Source organism: Oreochromis niloticus, linkage group LG20 (assembly GCF_001858045.2).
Source record: "Oreochromis niloticus isolate F11D_XX linkage group LG20, O_niloticus_UMD_NMBU, whole genome shotgun sequence".
NCBI classification, from domain to species: domain Eukaryota; kingdom Metazoa; phylum Chordata; class Actinopteri; order Cichliformes; family Cichlidae; genus Oreochromis; species Oreochromis niloticus.
Window position 1 is genome coordinate 36,492,911 of NC_031984.2, and position 21,390 is coordinate 36,514,300.

Below are 21,390 nucleotides of genomic sequence, written 5' to 3' on the forward strand. Positions count from 1 at the left end.
CACTTCCGTCACTTACCTCTGAACAATCATATTCTTTAGAACACCAACTTATTTCCTTTCTCAAAACATTTTTTTCTGCATTTGCTATTGAACAGACCTGTAATGATAGGCTGTGTGGTAGGCAGGCAGGAAAGGTGGACCCAAAATGCAGGACTCTCAAAGACAGGACTAAAACTCAAAGCGTAGCTTTATTGCTGATAAAAAACTCTTAATAAATTAAATTCAACAAAACAAAAAACAAAACTCTGAACAGAGAAACGAAGGACTGAATTGGAACAGAGAAACTAAACAGAAGCACAAGACAAACACTAAGCATACGGAGGATAGCAAATATCAACGACGTGACGGAGGGCAAAGGCAAACACAGGGCTTAAATACACAGTGGAGTAATCAGGGAATGGGAAGCAGAAGGGCAACACAGCTGGGAGAAATTAGGGCTAATGAGACAGGGGGCGGTAACATTGAATACACTGTAAATTGTTTCTTGTTTCCTGTTTTAACTTGAAGGTCTTATGTCAAAGACGTGGACTTGACACTGAGAGACAGACTGAAAGAATAATAACAATCAAAACAGCACAACAAAAGAATCAGAACATAAATCATAATACCGGAAAATACCAAAATACAAGAAACTGAAAATGATGGGTCAAAATGACAGCAGAACCGTGACAAGACCCCAATTTAGACAATCTCAGGCTCCCTCCCCACTGCAGAGGTGACACCCGACACACAGTAATGTCATGACCGGATATTTTTAAAATGGGCTATGCAAACATGGCCAATAACTTTTCATTTTGATGATGCAGGATAATTTGGGCACAAAACAAATCTCATTGTTCAAAAACTTGCAGACTTCACTTTATACAGTGTAGACAGTGTGGACTCTCTAAACTAAATTTGTGGGATATGATCTTTCAAGTAATGCAGACCCAAACTGTTGTTGTTTGTATTTACTTAAACAGCATGTCTTGTAGAATTAACTGGAGTCATCAGCAACAGCATAGAGCAGTCATAACTCAAGTCTGATAACAGAAGACAGGAAAAGATCAGTAAAGAAACAACTTCTCTGATCAATATAAATGACAATTACTAATATATTGGAAAACCAAAATTCTTACCACACAGTTGATGTTTTTCTGTCCAACACCTCCTTTTCTAGACTTGTAAGGGTTTGATGCAGTGTGGGGAGTGCTGGTCCCAAGCCCCAAAGACAATAAGAAGCAAGCAGAGGGAGAAAAACCATAAAATTATTTAGAAGCTGATTTGATCCTTAATGGCTGTGAAACTGTTACAACTTATAACACAGAAGGTAAATGTAGACCTCATACAACCAAATTAGACTAGCTCATACAGTACTTATTAATAAAAAAAAGTCATTTAAAAACACCTTCTACTACTGTGTCTAAATGTGTGGTGTTTGTTTTTTTAAACAACCTAATTTAAATATAATCACTACATGCTTGTTAAAAGCAAACTTCCAATATATAAAGTTTCTAAGTACAATGACCAGATAAAACATATGGCAGTGTTTATATGTAACATATGCAACCCCAAAATGTTTCTGATGATTCAACTGTGGAATTAAATTAATTCTTTAGAAGAACAAGCTCAATTATTTTCAACTATAAAGCCAACATAGTGATTCAGTAAAGGGACTAAATGTTACAATCCCTGACAATGCATTGCTTTAAATGGAGAAAATCTTGCGGGATGGCTGTTATGAGGAAAAGCAGCCAAGAAACTTTACCAGCGGCACACATTGTTGTGTGCCTCGACTTTCGTGCTTTTACCCAAGCTAATCTGCCATTTGTCCTTGGTTAGGTTTAAGGATTAGAGATCTGATCTAAATTATCATATTAAAACTTGGGACACATTGTCAGTAGTGGACCTTGGATTCATCTGGTGTTTCGGCCATTATCACTAGACACCCTCATCCAAGGAGGCCCTGCCAGGGTTGATCAGGCTCCGGTGTGTGTCACTGGTTTATGTTAAAATTGTTATTTCTGTTCTTCTTTCTGCTGTTTAGTTTTCTACAGTTTAGTTTTCTACAGTTTAGTCTATCTATTCAATGCATCTGAGAAATACTTACCTCTTTAACATTTATGGAGCCTCATTTCTTCAAAGGGACAGAAAAGGTGATAGAGAGAAGTAATACAAGTAAGTCAGATAAGATAGGAGAGAGCAGAGAGGAGAGCTGGAAGGGGGGTGCCTGATCTGGCTTCCCACACCTCCCCGCCGGATCGGGCTGTACGCGCTTCCTCCCCACTGCCTACCAGAAAATGGAAGAAGAGCAGAGGGGAGAAGAGTGGAACATTTTTCTTTCCTATTCTTTCATTCCTCCTTTTAGTTTCACTACCATTAGGTTAACTGCACAGTCCCCAGGAGCCCCTAAGACAGCTGTATCAGTCAACCAGCAAAACTTCTAATGTTATGATTTACCCTTTGACGCCCCCTGTTGAGGTAGGCCCACCACGGGTTGATTAATCCTTGGCATGTGTATTGCGGTTAGCTGACTGCCTTAGCTGCCCAAGTGATGTCAGCCCTTTTTAGCAATAGCCAGTGACTGGTCCTCTCAGCAGTGTTAGCCAGTTCTCTCATAGCCTGCTGTTGTGCCTTTCCTCTGATCCCAATCTCTCTAAGCAGTTTTTCTGTTATACTGGCAACAAAGCCCCTGCACCCCACTTCCACAGGGCGCACCTTGATCTTCCAGCTTCTGTCCTCTGCCTCAGCTGCCAAGTAGGCATACCGCAGCTTCTTACGCTCAAATGCCTCCTCAATTGCTTCCTCCCATGGTACCGTCAGCTCAATGATATATGCAATTTTTTGGGAGGTAGACCAAAGGACGAGGTCTGGTCGCAGAGTAGTTGTTTTGATCTCTGTGGGAAAAATTAGCCTCCGATCCAAGTCCACTTGCATCTGCCAATCCCTGGCAACCTTCAGCGGGCTCAGGTCCCGGGGTTGAGGGGCTCGTCCTCGGCTTGTCTCCCTTCAGGAGAACTGACGCTCCTCTTGGTTCATGGAAGGTTAAGCGTTGATAGATTTTCTTTTGCGCTCAACTTTCTCAGCTAGACACCTGAGGACCGGGCTGTGTCTCCATGTGTATCTGCCCTGAATAAGGCTAGTCCTACAACCAACCAAGACGTGCTTGCGTGTGGCTGGGACTGTACACAGGGGGCAGTCTGGGTCCTTTCCGAACCACATCTGCAGATTTATTGGGGAAGGTAGCACATCATATGTCGCTCGGATGATGAAACTTAGTCTATTAGACTCAATTCCTCAGATTTTACTCCATGGGAGTTTCCTCTTTTCAACACTCTCCCAATTCATCCAGTGACCCTGCTTGGCCAGTGCTACGGCTCTAGCATGTCTGGCTGTTTCCTCCTGTCATCGCACCTCCTCCACTACCTTTTTTCGACGTTCGGTTACAGATGCCTGTTGCCGCCGAGGTGTTACTGCTCCACAAGACCAAATCCTCCTCTGCCCTGTTCGACGTGACCCACCACGTCATGATGCCGAAGAGCAGATTTGGCTTGTAGCACAGATGTGGCCGGGGTCCACTTCCTCCACGTTGCTAGGGTGGGAGCAGTGCCTCTCACTATGGGGTCCCGGGAGTCCGTGAGAGACATCTCAAGCCTCACTTTTGCACATTTGAAATCCTCTACCAGGCTAGGGATAGGCAATGCCAGTATCCTGTCGCTATAGAGTTCAACGCTGCTGAGGCATTTGGGAGCCACTTCTTAACGTAGGAGCTCACTAGCCTCTCTAGGCAATTGGCATGATTGAGTGAGACCTTGTTAGGATGCCTGGGTCGTTGACCCAGGGTTTTGAGTTTATTATATTTATCATTTCTAGTCTTTGGTTTCTTTGAAGTTCTGTCTGATGGTTTATGTCTCTGTGTTATCCTTAGTTGCTGTCTCCCCTGTCGGCTATATCCTCGTGTCCAGTCAGTGTCTGTGTCTGCCCTGTTTCCACCTCTGTTCCCTCTGTAGTGCTTGCCTGTGAGTCTGTGTCTGTAAGTTCAGTCTGTGTTACTTCCTGTTTTACTTTGAAGGTCCGGGTCTTATGTGAATGTGTCCTGCTTTGCTTCCTTGTCTCGTTAGTTCTGATTTCTCCCAGCTGTGCCCTCCTTCTGTGTCTCATTCCCCTCGTTACTTCCCAGTGTACTTAAACCCTGTGTTTCTTTGAGTCAGTGTCGCGTCGTCCCCCATGCTGTGTGGATCTCCCTGTGTTTCCCGTGAGTTTATGTTGTTTCCCAGTTTAGTTTAGTTTAGTTTGCTTTGCTTTGTATGCTTGTTTCCCTGTGCCAGCAAATAAAGCTGAGTATTTTGAGTTCATCCCTTGAGTCTGAGTCTGCACTTTGGGTCCACCACTCCTCCTTGCCAGCCTGCCACACAGCCAACCTTAACAGACCTTGTACATTGTCAATGGCCACAGTACTCTGGGTAATAACCCAATCTGGAAGCACCAGAGCTTCAGTTTCCCTGGGAGTGCAGTGTTGTTAATCCACTTGAGGTCATTAGCCACGTTCTGCCTTAGTTGTTCTAGTTGCAACGTATCATTGAGGTCTGCATTATACCACCGTCCCAGGCTCTTTATGGGCTTCTGTAATACTGTTGGAATTGGTTCTCCACTGATATAGATTTGCTCAGCTGTCAGTTTTCCTTTTATGATGGAGATACTGCGAGATTTGCTTGGCTTAAACTCCATTCTTGCCCTTTGGATGTTTTCCTGGAGCTTCTGTAGCAATCGCCTAGTACATGGTTTTGTTGTAATGATGGTCATGTCGTCCATGTAGGCTCTATTGGGAGGAAGATGAAGGCCGCTCTTGAGTCTCTCACCTCCCACTACCCACCGAGATGGCCGCATGACCAACTCCATTGCCATGATAAATGCAAGAGGGGAAATCGTGCAGCCTGTCATAACTCTAATTCCCAGGTGCTGCCAGGCTGTGGTGGTGTTCTCAGCTGTCACACAAAACTGTAAATCCTGAAAGTAGGTCTTGGCCAGTCCTGTGATGTGGTTTGGTAAGCTGAAATAGTTGAAGGCCATCCACAAGATCTTGTGCGGAACTGACCCAAAGGCGTTGGCAAGGTCTATAAAAACCACATGAAGGTCTCTTTGTTCTTTCTTAGCAGTTTGAATCTGGTGCCAGATGACGCTGGCATGCTCCAGACATCCAGAGAAGCCCCGGAGGCCAGCCTTCTGGACTAATGTGTCAATATAGTTGTTTATCTGCAGGAAAGTAGATAGTCTTTGGGCCAGGACACTGAAGCAGATCTTTCCCTCTTCGTTCAGCAGGCTGATCTGGCGAAACTGGCTGATAGATGAGGAGTTCTTCTCCTTAGGGATCAGAATACCTCCTGCTCTTTGCCAAGCCTTTGGAATCACTCCTTTCTGCCACGCTATCTTCATCAACTTCCACAGGTATTTGAGGACTCATGGGGTGTTTTTATAGAGCCTATATGAAATGCCATTAGGTCCTGGGGGCTGATGCTGCTCTTGCCTGCTTCACTACCTTCACCACTTCACTCCATGTAGGTGGTCTTATGTCCATTTGGTGTTCAGGTGCCTGGATAGGCGGCATATCACTTGGAATGGTAACTGGTTCATCCCTCTGACTAAGTTTTCCTCAGATGATCTTCCAGGTCTTTTATGGGCATTTTGAGGCACCCGCTCTTCTCTTCAACAAAAAGGCCCTTAACAAAGTTGTATGGGTTGCTGTAGAAGAGGGTCCTTGTCCGTTCTTTCTTCTTATGTTGTCGTCTGAGGTGTTCTGCTCTTCGCAGCTTACTAAGTTGTTGCTTTATTTCCTCCTGCAGGGCAGTAAGTCCCTCCCTTTCTGTCTCATTGGCCCCCCTCCACTGTTTCCTCAGTTGTCTTCACTCTTTCACTAATCTGTCAATTTCCCGCTGTCTCCTGGACCTTAACTGGTTTAAAGGGCCTTTCTGCTGTCTCTGACTATTGTTTTTTTACCTCAAACCGCTCAACCCCATAGCTGTAGATGATGGTTCCCAGGTTCTCCAACTTCCTTTCAACTGGACCATAGACTTTAACCATTTAACAGGCCACCAATCTGGTTTATGGTTCTGGACTTTCACAACAAAACTTGTGTCTAAACACATTTTTTAACAAAACAAATACTATTGTTAATATTATTAATATTACTATTATTTAAAATCTAATTAACCAGAAATCTTCATTAAATATAAAAGCAGTTTGCTTATGTTGCTGAAGAAAGGCTAGATTTGACATTAATAGATACCATAGATGCTAAAAAGCTACCACAAAGCATTCAAAAAAAAAAAAAAATACAGGGGTTAAAAATATATAGTTCATATGTTGTAAAAGTTTATATGGATTAAAAACAAGCCCCGCCCCCTAACAGCTGCACTTTCCAAAAAAGTTTAGTCTGGGCTCTTACCTAGTAGTTTCTCAATTTTCTATTTCAAACAATCAACAGAAAATTTCACTGAGAGATTTTTATATAAGGCTTTTAAAGCTGTGGGGTTCATTTTTAAGTAACATGAGCCAAGATGCAGCAGCAATGCTAGGCTATCACTAGCTAGCTAGCAAGTTCATAAACCTGATGCTAAACTGAGAGAAGGCACAAAAACAGTTTGAATAAGACTAAACATTTACTCACCAAATCAGTGTATCACGTAAAGAATCAAACCAATGCCAAAAATAATCTCCTAAGCTAAAGCTTCTACAGGTTTGCTCAACATATTCCAGAAAAAAATGCGGGCACCATGAACATGTGACTAATCTGAGCTAGGGAGGAGGAAAGTAGTGACATGGCATTTTCAAACCATATCATTTTATCCTTCCACACCGAGAAGCAAAATTTGCAGCTTACATAGTTTTTCTAATTTAAAACAACTCAAATAAACTGAGTTGATTAGTTTTTTGAATAAAAAGTTCTGTTAACTTACTTAAACTGAGTTCTAATAACAAATAGATATAAACTGAGTTCAGTCTACTTAATATTTTTAATTAAACACAATATTAGATTTTACCGTGTACAAAGAAGGAATAATACTAGATCAACTAAGTATTAACTCCCTCATTCCCAAACACTCCAGACAGATGGCTGCCCCTTCCTGAGCCTAGTTCTGCCAGAAGTTTATTTTTTATCCCCTTAAAAGCAAGTGTTTCTTTCCTACTATTCCTAATTTCTTAGTTGCCAAGTAGTAGTCATTTGAATCTTGGAGTTCTTGCTATTATTGTACTGTATTTATATCACAATACAAAATTTTTCTATCTAGAATCAAATAAAAAGCTCTTTAATTAAAAACTAAATTTACCATTTACCATTTACCAATTAAAAACTAATAAAAATAATAAAAGATTTATAAGTCATGGTAATACTTTGTGTTTGTTTTACAGGTTCTTCCAAAGATGACCCTTTCCATTGTGTCTGAGATGGATTGCATCTTGGGAAACAAGCTGTATAATAAAAAGGAACCGAGATCCTAGAAGTCCCTGAGATAAACTGAGAAGTTATACTCACATTTTGAAAGAGCTGGCAATAATATTAAAAAATAAATAAATCTGGAAACTGTTGTCAGAAAGATATAAGCAAGTAAAATGTTGTGCCAACTTCATCAGTATTTGCACTTGTTTCCATTTAATAAAATGAACTTCAGCAGTATGGAATGCCTACTAAAATAGATACACTGTCTTGAACTAAGCCACTAACACATGAAAAAATCACATGCAATATAAGTTAGGGTCGAGTTGTACTAACGAATTGTTTTAAATGTCATCATATAACTGAGCATGTAATAAAAAAAAAGTTTAATTTGCAAAATGGATTACATTTGTATGAAAAACATAAACACCTTGCCTGAAAAGAAACTGAGCACAATACATGTAGTAACTGTTTAGTGGCATGATTCCTTTGACTAGTTCCTACTCACGTTTGAATTTCAATTTATTGATATTAGTTTATAAGATGAGTGCGGTATATTATGGGCCTGATGAATTTCTGATGAAATTCATAAATATGATTGAGTTCATGCTAATTAAATATTACAGTTTTATACTTATAGCAATTCTTGTTTAATGTAGTTGTTAAGATTTTCTATAACTTTATCTTTGTAACTTTACCATCTTTTAAAGTCTCTTTTGTAATTCCATTGCAATTTGATTAATTATGAAATTTGAACTGAACTGAAAGATATTTTACATGTGAGTGTGTTATCTTTTGTAGTCATCTTAATAGCTTGGGTGGCTGAGGGTTAGGATTAAAACAAGTAACACAATGATTCCCTCGCATCATCCACTGACAGCGAGGTAAATTGGGATCTGAAGGCAAAAGCATTTGCAGGCCACTGTCAGTTTGTTTCCCTTAGCACCTTGAGGGAACTGTTGTTTTGATTTCGCGCTATATAAATAAAATTGAATTGAATTATCTATACCTTCTACTGTAGGATCTTTAAAAAGTATCACTGCTGTGGTTTATGTGAGCACCTGAATGCCAGTATTATGAAGTTAATTTTTCCCTCTAGTGTCAAGTAAAAAGCTCTCTGCTGTGAAAATGAAAAAAAAAATAATAATAAAAGATTTAGAAGTCATGACAATGCTTTGTGTTTGTTTCAGGTTCTTCCAAAGAAAGATGGTAAATAGTAAAAAAAAAAAAGAAGAAGAAGAATCTGGAAACCGTTTCCAATGAGAGTATTAAACTTATAGTAATTCAATATGCAGTATGCATGATGAATTACAATAAATATTTGTATATTCTATAGCTCCTTAACTATAACGATTTGATGGGGTTTCACTGGTGTGGTGTCATGGGTTTGCTTCCTTTTTCAGCACAGGTAGGTGGGACGTCACGGGATGCTGGCACACCGGCGGTACACCAGACGTCATTTGATGGAGCTTTATTTAGGAGCAGCGCGCCAGACGTCTGGTGTCGGAATATTGTTGCCTCCCTGAGTGGTAAGGTGTTTGTTAATCTCCGCGGTGTGCACTATGGCCAACACATGTTTTGGATTTTCTCTGTATCCTTAGCTGGACCCATCATCCACTTGCCTGTCAGCTGCTGGTGAAGCCGTATTTCCGGGATCTCTACAGAGATCAACCTCATCTTTACCTCTGCATCCAACACATTCTCACTCCTAACTCGTCAAATGTGCGACGCATGGTCAGGCACCCTCTGCTTCACTTATCGACGCACCGGGTACCCCCCTCGCATCGAGAATTGACGTACAGGGTAATCTTATTTAATACTATAGAGCTCCCTAAACGTTGTTTATTGACGACAAGAGATGCCGCCGAAGAGCCTGTTGTCCGTGTATTTATATTTTTCCGAAATCACATTGTAGTGACGTCTACTAAACACAATAAATTATATAATGTAAACAACTAGCTGAAAAACAGCAGATACAGCAGATAAATTAATTACAGGCCATTACTTTTGTATCGGCTATTGCATTGATTGAAGGAGTGATGTATGCTGGGTAATGGCACAGCTAGCGACTGGGTAACTTTATTCACCCGATGTTATCAGTCCATACAATTTTATTAGACTCTAAGTTATTAGACTTCAGAATCCACTCTGGCTGGAATCCGGTGGATACAGCAGTGTTTACTGGTGAGGCCATTTGAAAAGAACAGCACTTAGATAGCAAGATGACATTCAATTGATGTTGATTTTTCATCTGATCCATCGTTATGGTCAGGATTGAAATGTCAATGTTGAAACAACATTTAAATACTGTGGTAAATCGATGGTCAAACTTTAATGACGTTGTAATAATGTTGATTTACCATTGTTTCTTTGTCATTGATATTTGATCTATTTATAGTCGACCAGGTGACAACAACGTAGAAAAAACATCTATTTATAGTTGACCAGAGATTAAAGCGGCGATCACTTGGACTATTCCGAAGCACCTCTCTCACAGTGGTACATCCCTATAGGTCACCATCAAAAAGCCATTGATTTGTAGTTGAGGGTTAAATTGTGTTGAAACTCAGCGGGTATAAAGTACCAGAAAAAGTAGATTGAATGTTCTTTTGTTATCAATGATTTCTGGTCTAGTTACAATTCACCAGCTTAAAAAAATCATGTCAACATGCCATTTATGTATAGTTTACCAGGAAATTAAAGCAGCAATCACTTGGACTATTCCGTAGCACCCCTCTCAGAGTGGTACATCCCTCCAGGTAACCACTCATAAGTCTTGTACAGTAGAGCGGGAAATTACATTTAAGCTCATTGGAATTGACCGGAGAAGGCATATAAGTTCATGCACTGCACTGGCCTGCACCACAATTAGTATAAGGTAAGAATGAATGAATTTTCTTCTATTCGTTATTTCGACGGTTGCATTTGTATAACAGTAAAAAACTCGTTAATGTACAGTTTCGGATAAAATCTGGGAGCCAGAAATTGTGTCTGCTTTCAGCTTACAGTCCGCCAACAAATAAATTGCACCGAGAACACAATCTATCAACAAAGAAAACATTTTCGTTTCATAAAGTGCTGTCTTTCCATTATAAAGCTAGCATAATGCTTCGAGGGTTCCTTTGTTAGCCTTCCCGTCGCCTCGGCCACCATGAACCCAGACAGTCGCTCTATGGTTGATTTTTTTGCATATTACTAAAAAAAATTGTTAATCTGTGATATATGATTGGTAAACGTAAAGGTAACTCTATAAATGTACAATGACTTTGTTACTTTTGATGATTGGAGAGCACCCGCTTTAATTCGAAACTGAGTTCGAATGCTCACGCGGCATGCCCACGTGACTTTACGTTGCACGCACACATGACTTTCCATTTGTGCCTTGAATAATGAATAAGTCACCTACCTGTAATGTATCTCGGCTATCATGTTTTTCCTCTTTTTATTGACATTGTGCCCCCTTTTTTTTTTCTCTTTTCAGATCAGATTTGTTAACTACCATCCACCCATAAACAAGTAAGAAACTCACGTCCTTAGGAATGTTAGGAATAAAAGAAATGTTTTAATGTGTATCTGCTCATTATATTGTTTTATGTACTTTAATAATAAAGGCTTGTAGAGCAAGGCCACCTTTGACTCACAGATAAGTGCTCAGCCAGACTGAAAAACACGAAGTTGTAGTGCACAGGCATATTAATAGATATAGACACAAAAAAGAGGAACTTTCCATATAAGCAATGTTCAAGCCTGTGTGACGTGTGAAGTACCGAAATAACACTATATAAGACACAGCTGATGATTCTAATGTTAGAGAGCTCTTGCAACTGGCATCTGAGCTGTGCAGATGACTCTCTCTGGAAGATGATTAAATAAAGAAATATAACTGTTTTAACACACTATGAGTCAGTTTTCTCTGTTTTGTCATGGGGAAAAGGAATCGGGTTTAATATTTGGTGTTTCCGCCCAGTTCTTCATGCAACACAGAGAACAAATGTGGCCGAAGGTTGGATCTGATATGAGGCGAACAGAGGACCGGTCTAAAAAGATTTAAAGGTAAGCACAAACCTGTTCAATAAGCAAATTTGTGCAAATTGGCTGAATTCTAAATTATCTGTTCGCTGAGTAGATGATCTTAACTATCAAATTGGCTCAGTAGTGGTAAAACTAAATTCTTGAGAATAAAGAAGCTTTGAAGTAATGATAATGAGAAACTTTGAAGTAATGAGAAGCTTTGAAGTAAGGATAATGAAACGGTGAGAAAAAGACAGTACTGAGATAAAAGTAACATGAGATGTTAAGAATAAGAGAATATAAGAGTTTATTGGTCAGTTTATGGTTTAATAAGTGTCAAACCATTGGAGAATCCCCTCCCTCTTTGAGATGTCAAAGAGGAGCTCCGGCGTGGGCATACTGCAGGTGGCACCTGCCGAGAATTGTGGACTCGGTGAATAGCTAATGATCAAGAGGATCATTTTGGGAGACACTTATTTGTGAGTAAAAAGAGTAAGTTCGGACGAGGAAGTCCGACAGAAAACACCTGGTGCTGTCAGGATGTTTAAGTGACACAGAAGTTCAGAAACTCGAGTCAGAAATGGTTTTGTGGCTCTTGGTAAACTTATTTTGAAGAAAAATCAGTGTTTATTGTCCTGAAGTAACAGATCCGGCGCGGTCTGACGGGAAGAATCAGCTGTACAATTCTGAGTGTGCAGCGTTGTTGATATTAACAGATCTGGTGTGGTCTGACGAAAAGAAATAAATCGGTGAGTGGTTGATATATTTACATGAATTTTGGTGGATCCGGTGAGGTCCAGAAAAATAATCAATGCGGACTGTGTTGGTTTGGATGTTGATAAATGATCCAGGAAGAATTGCCCTGGGTCTGGGTCTGTGTCTGTGTGTTGTTCAGTAACAACATGCGCAGTTAAAAATTGTGTGCTGTTCCTTCCTCTTTTTAGTTTCAAAACACGAAGGGTGTTGGTTTCACTTTGAGGTTGGATTAAGAATTACTGTGTGAGGAACGGCTTCACTTTTGACTAGGGAAATAATATGCTTACTTTTGGGTCTATGAAGATCTCGTAACATTCCGGTGGAGATGCCGGGGTAAAAAGAGTGAGCTCGGACGAGGGAGTCCGAGAAAAAGACACCGTGAGTTGAGCAAGGTGTTTAACTGACTCAGGATTTCAGAGAATCGAGTCAGCTGTGATCTTGAGTTCTAATGGTAAGTTGATTTTAAAGGAAAATCAATGTTTACCATGTTGAAGTAATTCTGATGATATTACTAGATGTGCTGTGATACAAGTGAAGAATAAGTTGTGTAAATGTGGACACACAATTGTGCTGAGATTGATGGATCGGCTGCGGTCGATCTGATAAGTTAATACTGGGTGCACTGAGACAAGAACAACTGGGTGTAAATCTTCACTGGCTGCAGTGATATACATGTGCTGAAGATTACTGGACCCAGCGAGGTCCATTTGTTGAAGTTCTTGGGCAGATAAATGACAGAAACAGTTTCTGAATTTTGAGGAGAATTCTGAAGCACTGAGGTTGAATTTTCTCTGTGCTTGGTGCGCTGTGTGGACTTATATCAGAGTTATAAGTCCAAAGGTTATGACCTGGAGGTCATTCATTGTGTTTAAAGAAGAACAGGAATTAGAAAAGGATATTTAATGTCATATGTGTGTAAATTGAGGAAAACTCACCACATATGTTCACCTTTTTTCATTTGAAGGGACACAGACATTAACACACACAGTTCTTGGGTGTGAGTTACTTCCTCTTTTAATTTTAAACTGCGACACATGTGTTCATTGAACTAGAACTTCAGCAGTGAATGAGACAGGATTTAGATTAGGTCTAGTTCTGGTAAAGTAAAAGATTAGGTTCAAAGTTTTATGCCCTGGAGGCCAAGAGTCGTGTATAGAGAAGAACATGACTTAGAAAAGGACATTTAAGGTCACATTTTGTCTAAGATAGGGAGAATTGTCCCATATGTGTTTATTTCTCTTCTCTTTTAAGAGGACATACGCACTTAACTGGGTGTTGTCTACTTCCTCTTTCTGATGCTAAAAAGCATGTTTGATAAAATACTCTTAGGAAAGCGTATTTTGAGTGATTCTAAGTGTGTGAATGTTGTGAGTACTCGATTTGAATGATTCTGTGTGATTTGAAAAAAATAATAAATAAGTAATAATAACACATAGGAGAGTGAGTGGAAAAGTGGAAGTCTGAGAGAGAAGTGTGTGCGTAGGCAAACTGCAGTGTGTGTGCGTCAAACACAAAGTCTGATTATAGCTTGTGAGCTGGTGAGAGACGTTGCAATATGAAAACAGAGGAATTAGACTGAATACTTTAAGAAAAAGTAATAAAAAATGATATTAATTACATGTTTTAGTGTGTCAATACAGGTGGACTCTCCTCAACCTGAAAACATGAGAACAGCGGCAAAAGAATAGATTAACAGAATTGGGATGAAAACAGGCCAGGGCTTTTGGCTAAAATTTTACAGCTTGACCTCTCACTTTGTCCCAACCCCGAGAAGAAGCTCAAAGGACAGTTAATCTCCTGATGAAGACCGACAGAACATCGTGGACTTGAAGAATTAACAGCAGGCAAAAGACAGTGCAAATAAAGCATTAACACTGACGACGACTGATGAGTCCAGCAGCATGAAAGAAAGCACATGATGCAACATCATGAACTACAAGCTGGTAAGAACAGTGTGACATGACTGTTTGAAGGCACTGAATGTGATATTTTGCCAGGCTGGGACTTGACCTGAAAGAAAGGACTGAAAGATCAACAAAGAAGAAACAGAGGAGCAGAAGATCTGAGTGGGACTGTGTTGTTGGAGATTTTAAGGCCACACAGGACACTGTGAATAAAGGGTAAGAGACCAGTCAGAGGTCAAGCCTGGACGAGTTTGAGTGCGAGAGTACAGGATATAATTGGATTGAAAATGGAAGCTAAATCATGGCGGTTTAGGATTGTCCACCACATCAAAAAAAAAAAGAAAAGAAAAGAGAAAGACCGAGGAAAATAAATACATGAACTGACAACTATATGAATGAATAGAAAACACACATACACAAATTGTTACATGTGAAATTATTTTTGGAAAGAATCAGGAGTGAGACAGTTTGAATCCACAGCTCAGTGAAAAGATGCATGAATTAAACCTGATTATAAAATATACAAGAATGCAATGAAGAAACAGCTTACACTCACTGAATATAAACATGAATACATAAAGAATGCAATGAAGAAAGCAGCTTACACTCAATTAACATAATCGCAAGGAAGAACACGCTTACATACATGACATAAGTTGGAATTTCTGACCAGAGAGAGAGAAATGGGTCCTTTAAGCACTCATGATAATAATAAAATGTCTCAGTTGTGTTATTTTTAGGCGCAAAGCAGACCTGGATCAATTTTCCACATGCAGCGGTCGGAAGAAAGTTATAGGGTAATATTACTGGGTGATGTGTCTCTGAACCTGAAAAGCAAGCCCTGACTCCTGGCTGAGGACAAGGGATGCTGTTATTTAAGGTGGGAAATCAAAATTTGGGTTAGCAAATTTGGGAAGAGAGAACTGACTGTTTAAGTGGAGAATTGTGAAGGATTCTGGAACACTGGAAAAGAAACATATACAAAATCACACACACAAACAGAAAATGCATTAACAAGAGAGCTCATGAAGATTAATGCATAGACATTGATTAATCCTGGCTAAGAACAGAAACATATACAATGACAATCAGCTTGCTACTTTTATGAGTGATGGAATGGTGTGAATGTTTAATAAAATACCCTTAAAGCTTGAAGTTGAGGAATAACTCAGAGAAGCTATATGACAAGGGCGTGATTTATGGAAAATGAAAAGCGAGTAAGGTAGTTTTTATGAGAATGACTTAGGAGTGCTTTTGTACAGATTGATCAAAACATGTGATTAGTATAGAAAGAAAATGAAGATAATTTAATAAGGTGGTAATGTTTAAACTAGAGATGGCACGATACCACTTTTTACGATACGATACGATATCATAAATTTGGATATCTGCCGATACCGATATGAATCCGATATAGTGTGTTTTTTAATCAATAAAACTGTTTTTTAAATATCTTGCTGCATTTTGTATAAGTTCATACTCAAGTTTAAATAAACAACAACACTAAAGCTATTCTGTTATACCTGTATGTAAAAAATCCACTGCAACCAAAATATTTCATAGTTCAACAACACTGATCAATCTAATAAACTTAAACCTACTCCATCCTCCCTATTCTGGTATTTTAAAGAGTACTTAGCAGAAATATTAAGCAACCTAACTAATAGGGTTGCAAACTCCCAGCAAAAAAAAATAGGGAACCACCCCCCACCCTCCACCTCATGATGCTTAATCGATGTAATCAACTTTAATTTGATGCAGGGTGAAAAAAATGCACAGAAATAAATTATTTTTCAAGAATAATTAAATAGATTCAACATCTTTCTTCAACAGAATTGCAGAATTCACAGATGGTATTTTCCCAAAGGAAAAAGCAGTATAGCTTACTAGGGTATATTAGACTTAATAGTTACTATATACAATGATGGACTTCTATACATTTTACATCAGATTAAAACTTTGGGTGTAAGATTCAGATAATTATTTATTAAAAGCTAGATATTTTAAATGAGAATAAGAAAAAAAAAGTATGTCTTTGTGTCCCCTTTTCCCTGTTAATGCCCTATCGGCCCCACTGGCTAAACTTTGCTAGATCCGCCCCTGCACAGTTACCAGCCGTCAGCTACGTAGAAAAGGATCCTGGTGTAGAAAGTAATATTAAATAAATTCTAACGACAGCTTATCAAGGTTAAATGTGCTGCTGTTGTTCAGCCGCTGGTTTCCTCTTTCTGGTGCAAAGTGGACCAAAAACAAAGAAGAGAGACGGACTCGCGACAGAAAAGCCGATCAGCTGATCATTAAGCAGTTTCACAATTGAAGTAGCAGCAGGAAGGTGAGGGAGAGAGATAGGCAGTTGCTCCATATATGGGTTGTTAAGCTTAACGCGGGAATGCTTTACAAACATTCAGAGATGAACTTACACACTTGCTTTACTTCTCTCTGGGATAACTTCCTCGGAGATGAAATGCTGGTTTGGTAGCGAGGCTACAAATACACACAGCCGCTCTATCACGTGAGAGCACTGCTCCGACGTGCTACGGTTATGAGCCGAGTTACGCCATGTCGCAAGTTTTGTGAGGTGTTTTTTTGATATTTAATGGATCGGATTACATTTTTTATTTCTCGCCGATATCCGATCCAGTAATTTAGGTCAGTATCGGACCGATACCGATACGTAATATCGGATCGGTCCATCTCTAGTTTAAACATGTATTTCTCTTGTCACAGCAACTTCTTGAGAGATGACTCAGTATGCAAAGTAGTTGAATGACTCGGGACAGGAAAAGAAAATGAGGAACTAAGATTTCCTGTCTGACTGTAGGAGTGAAGCTTGCACTGGAGGAGACACTGTGACGGTGTGGCGTTTAACAAGACTTTCTGTGTACTGAACAGGTGAAATTATGTCAGTTGACCTGAGAGTGTCAGGACCCTGAAGAACTTGTGGCAAAATGTTCTGTGTCTAAGATTTTTGAGGTTGTTCTTTTTTTTTTTTAATAGAGGGAGTTTTATTAAACATGGACATGTCTAAGGGGGCCCATTATTTTTGTAACAGTGCACTTAGAAAAAACCTGTCAGGTGATTTTGTTTTGTGCTTTGATGAGCTAATAATTAGCTCTTTTTCTCATTTTTGTTCTAAGCAGGCCTGGAAGAGTGAATTAACAGCGCTGACAAAATTTCCGGGAGAACAAACATAAGGTGGGCTTTCCAGATTATAACTGGCTGAGGAAGGCTACCTGTGGGGACCTGATCAGATTGTGAGTCTCTGTCCTAAAGGATTGCAGCGAGCCAATCCAGTACAAAGGCATAAAGAACTATTTTCCTAAAAAAAGTAAAACAAATGAATGAGCTCATTTTGCTGAGAGTTGAGTATCTGGTTATTTTTGCGGGAGGCTCCACTATCAGCAAATATCTTGTGTGACTGTAGGTGAGTGAATGTGTGATTGGACTAAAGAGGAGATGAATAAATGTGGGCAAACAATTTGCCATCACAGCAAGAGAAAGGAGATGTTGATTTTGGGTTGCTGATGTTTGTTTTGAGAAAATTTCTGTTTTATTGACTGGGGTTAGATTATGGTATTACATTATATTGTTGGGAGAATGCCAAATGCTAAAGGGGGAACATTTTTGATATAACTCATGTTACTATTGACTGAAGAAACACATGACTAAAGACCCAAAGCTTTATATGTAAGACTTGTTTTGTTTTATGACAAGTGAGTAACCTGTTAGGCACTTTTAGTTGTCTCCTGCCACTTTCTTTTATTTTTTATAACACAGATTGGATCATGAGTGGGGAAAACTGAGTATGAAATGTGAAGTTCTGGTTAACACACAGCTTTTGTTTCTAGGAGGTTCCAAGGATGCAGGCTTTGGATGGAGCCAGGAGTTCAAAAATATTTGACAGGATGATTAAATTGATTTCATTCCTTAAACATAGGTTTGCAGGGCCGGAGCAGATATACCTGAGAGGAGGATGGCTGAGGTGCTTGGAGAAATGATATGACTAACCTTTTCTTTTAATTTCCTAAGCTCGAGTGAAGGATTTCAAGTTTGACACATAAGATGTGTCAAAAAGGGGGCTTTAAGAGTTAATTTGAAAGGGATTTTAGGATCATTTTATGACTTTTGGGGTTTTTGATAATTTAGATATGGTAAAACTGAGGCAGAAATTGTTATTTTCAAGTTTAAGTTAAAGGATTAAAATGAACTGAATCCTGTGTAGAAGATAAAATGCCGGTGTTCATAAGAAGCTGTATACCAAACTTAATGGGAAACTGCGGGACACGTTGAATAAAAGACATGCTTTGGGGAAAACTAGTGAAGATTTTAGGAGTAGAAAATGTTTGATTTCTTTTTGATTTCTAGAATAAGTGGTGATAATGCAGGCTTACACATACAGGAATGTCAGAAGAAGATTGTGTATATGTTATCAGCTACATGAAATGTATTCTTTTAGGATCACTAAGCAAATGACTATGTGACTTTTCACCTAATAACTTTTGTGATGATAAACTTGTTGACAGGGGATTTCCTGTTGCCTGTAATCAGAATGTCGTCCACGTACAAGAGAAATTGCCCTGGTGCAGGCAATGTACACAGTGACATAGATTTCTTTAATGCCTCTGCGTACAAAGTTGGGCTGTTTTGGAAGCCTTGAGGGAGTCTCGTGTACGTGTATTTTTGGCCATTAAATGTGAATCCAAAAAGGTGTTGTGACTCTGGATGTAATGGCACAGAAAAGAATGCATTTGACAGGTCTATGACTGAAAACCACTGTTCTTTAGATGTCACTTGATTCAAAATTGTGTGCGGGTTTGCCACTACAGGTGGGATTTGCTCCGTTACTTCGTTCATTGCTCTGAGATCATGCACTAAACGGTATTTTCCCGTGCTTGCTTTTTTTACAGGGAAAATAGGTGTGTTGCAAGTTACTTTGTCCGTTTTCACTAGAATACCAGCTCTCTCCATGTCTGCAATTACCGGTTTGATCCCTGCTTTTGCTTCTGTTGTCAGGGGATACTGTGGTTTGACTGGTCTGTACGTAGTGGTTGTTTTTACCACAACAGGGTCTGCACCTTTGATTAGTCCAACATCAGTTGGACTGTTGACCACAGCTTTTCAGGCAACTGTTTTAATTCTGGGAAGAGCTCTAGTGAGAGTAGGTGTCATTCATTATTTGTGTCAGACATGTGAGTATCTGCACAGTCAGATAGATGAGTTGCTGGCTGTGTCGTAAGTACCCACCCTAATGTGTACCTCATGCATCCTGTTCTACGACCCTGAAGCCATCCTTCATGTGTTTCTTCAGTTTTTTCATATCTGTCTCTTTCTGTCTCTTTCCTAACTCCCTCCAGTCTGTGTTTTCATTTCGTGCTATAGACACATGTGGTTTTGACATTCTATTCCTGTACTTTTTCTGTTTGTATCACTCAGCACACAGCATTGCCGCTTTTAGTTACATAGAGGTGCTGCAATGTAAGCTTCTGCGGGCCTAATCTGTGAATTTGTGTGTCATATGAAGGATCTGGGCCTGGGCTTTGTTTAAATGTTAGGGTGTTGTGATACTCATCAAAAGCAAGTGGTCGAGAGTCTGGTGGCAAATACTTTTCAGCCAGTCTCTGTAGAGGCTCTAATGGTGGAAGGTCTAGAGTCCAATAGTAGTGGGGCACTCCTTTTCCCTCACAGCTATAATTAATCTGACCCTCCTCTTCTACCTCTTCATAGTTTAACATCAATTCTGCGTGCATGCCTTGTGATCCTGGCACTACACCAATTTTTAATTTCTCCATGCTGTCTCTCCCTAGGAGGTTGACTGGACAGGATGGATCATATATACATTGATTTTTACAGCTCCTGCCACTTTCTTTATGCACTAGCAGAAGCCCTTCTGTTAGAGATTTTACACTAGTATGACCTGATGCAGACTTAACTGTCAGGGTGTCTTTTGAAAATTTCAGGTTTTTAGGTTTTTGATTTAGCACAGTTTTGCATGCACCTGTGTCACATAACATAGTCATGGGATGGCCATTTACATGAATTTTTAGTATGGGTTTGTCTTCTAACAGTGTGACTAGTTCATACACGTTAAACACTTCTGTATCATCCTGTTTTTCCTCACTTCTTTGCTCTCTGTCTAGTCAATCTTCATTCCTTCCTTCTCTTTTCTTTCCTGATCTACAGTGTCTAGAAAAGTGTCCTTCCTTTCCGCATTGCCAACAGGTGTTGTCTCTTTCCCTGTCGAAACGTTCTGATCGGTTATTTCCTCTGCCTCTGTAACCTCCTCTGCCTCTTCCTCTATTTCCTCTCCTACGCCCTTGCAACTGTCCTCCCGAAAATGCAATAAATCCTGTCTCTGGATCTACTGTGAAAGTGCCTACATTCTCATTTTTCTTTTTTATAACACGGACGGCATGTTCTGCATATTGCAGTGCGTCGGGCAGTGATCCTGTGTTCATAGTCACCCAGTGTTTTTCTACATGTGATTTCACTGGTGGTAGGAGGCCATTTAAAAAGGCATTCTTAAGTTGTTGTTGATATGGGGTCTCTGGACCCTCTTCATAATTTAATCCTGAATGTTGTCTAAAAACTGGACGCAGGCGGTCCAGAAAATCAGAAGCTGTTTCGGCTTCTTTTTGTTTCACCTCTCCTATTTTTCCATAGTCAGCCCTTGGGGCCAACCGTACTCTAATTCTCTCATATAAATTTGTTAGGGCATTGATTAGGTCGGTGCTTCCTGGTGCGTATTCTACACCCCCGGCGTTTGAGACGGTATAATCTCCTCTAACTGTTCCTATTTTTAATCCTAATAAATCTTGCACTACTTGAAGCATTTCATGGCCGTTTAAATACCATTGCCTTCTGATCAGTTCTACAGCATCCCTCCATGGTATAAAACCTTCATTCAGTGGAGGAACGTCTTTCAGGACATTTTGTCTGTCTTTTTGTGACCACGGACGAAAAATATGTATGTTTGGGCGGTCATCTTGCTCTTCTTGTCCTTCTGGCCCTATTATTAGGCCAAATCTGGGGTTAGCCACTGCTACCATTGGGAAGATACCAGTGGCTGGCGGGTCGACTGTGTCTCCCCAGATGTCGGTCCCAGTGGGATCACGACCTATCTCTTCTTGTGCGTTATTTTTGAGTGAAAGTTCGTTTAGCATTGTCTGTGCTTTTGCATAAGGATGATGATGTGTGTGTGACCTAGTTATTCCTGATATGGGTGAGTGTTTAATGGGTGGTGCTGCAGCTGTGGCTGCAGAAGTGGGTGGTGGCGGTGCATATGGTGGTGGATTAATACGCATATTGCGA

At 39.9% G+C, this 21,390-nt stretch overlaps 1 protein-coding gene across 1 annotated transcript in view; it reads left to right on the forward strand.

The window, feature by feature from the left end:
• Positions 1-7,934, forward strand: part of LOC100695531 (voltage-gated potassium channel subunit beta-2) — a 166,576-nt gene extending 158,642 nt beyond the window's left edge. The window contains exon 15 of the mRNA XM_019355599.2: positions 7,387-7,934. Coding sequence (XP_019211144.1) covers positions 7,387-7,476 — 90 coding nt within the window. The 3' untranslated portion in view covers positions 7,477-7,934. The remainder of the gene's footprint in view (positions 1-7,386) is intronic.
• Positions 7,935-21,390: the final 13,456 nt, after the last annotated feature.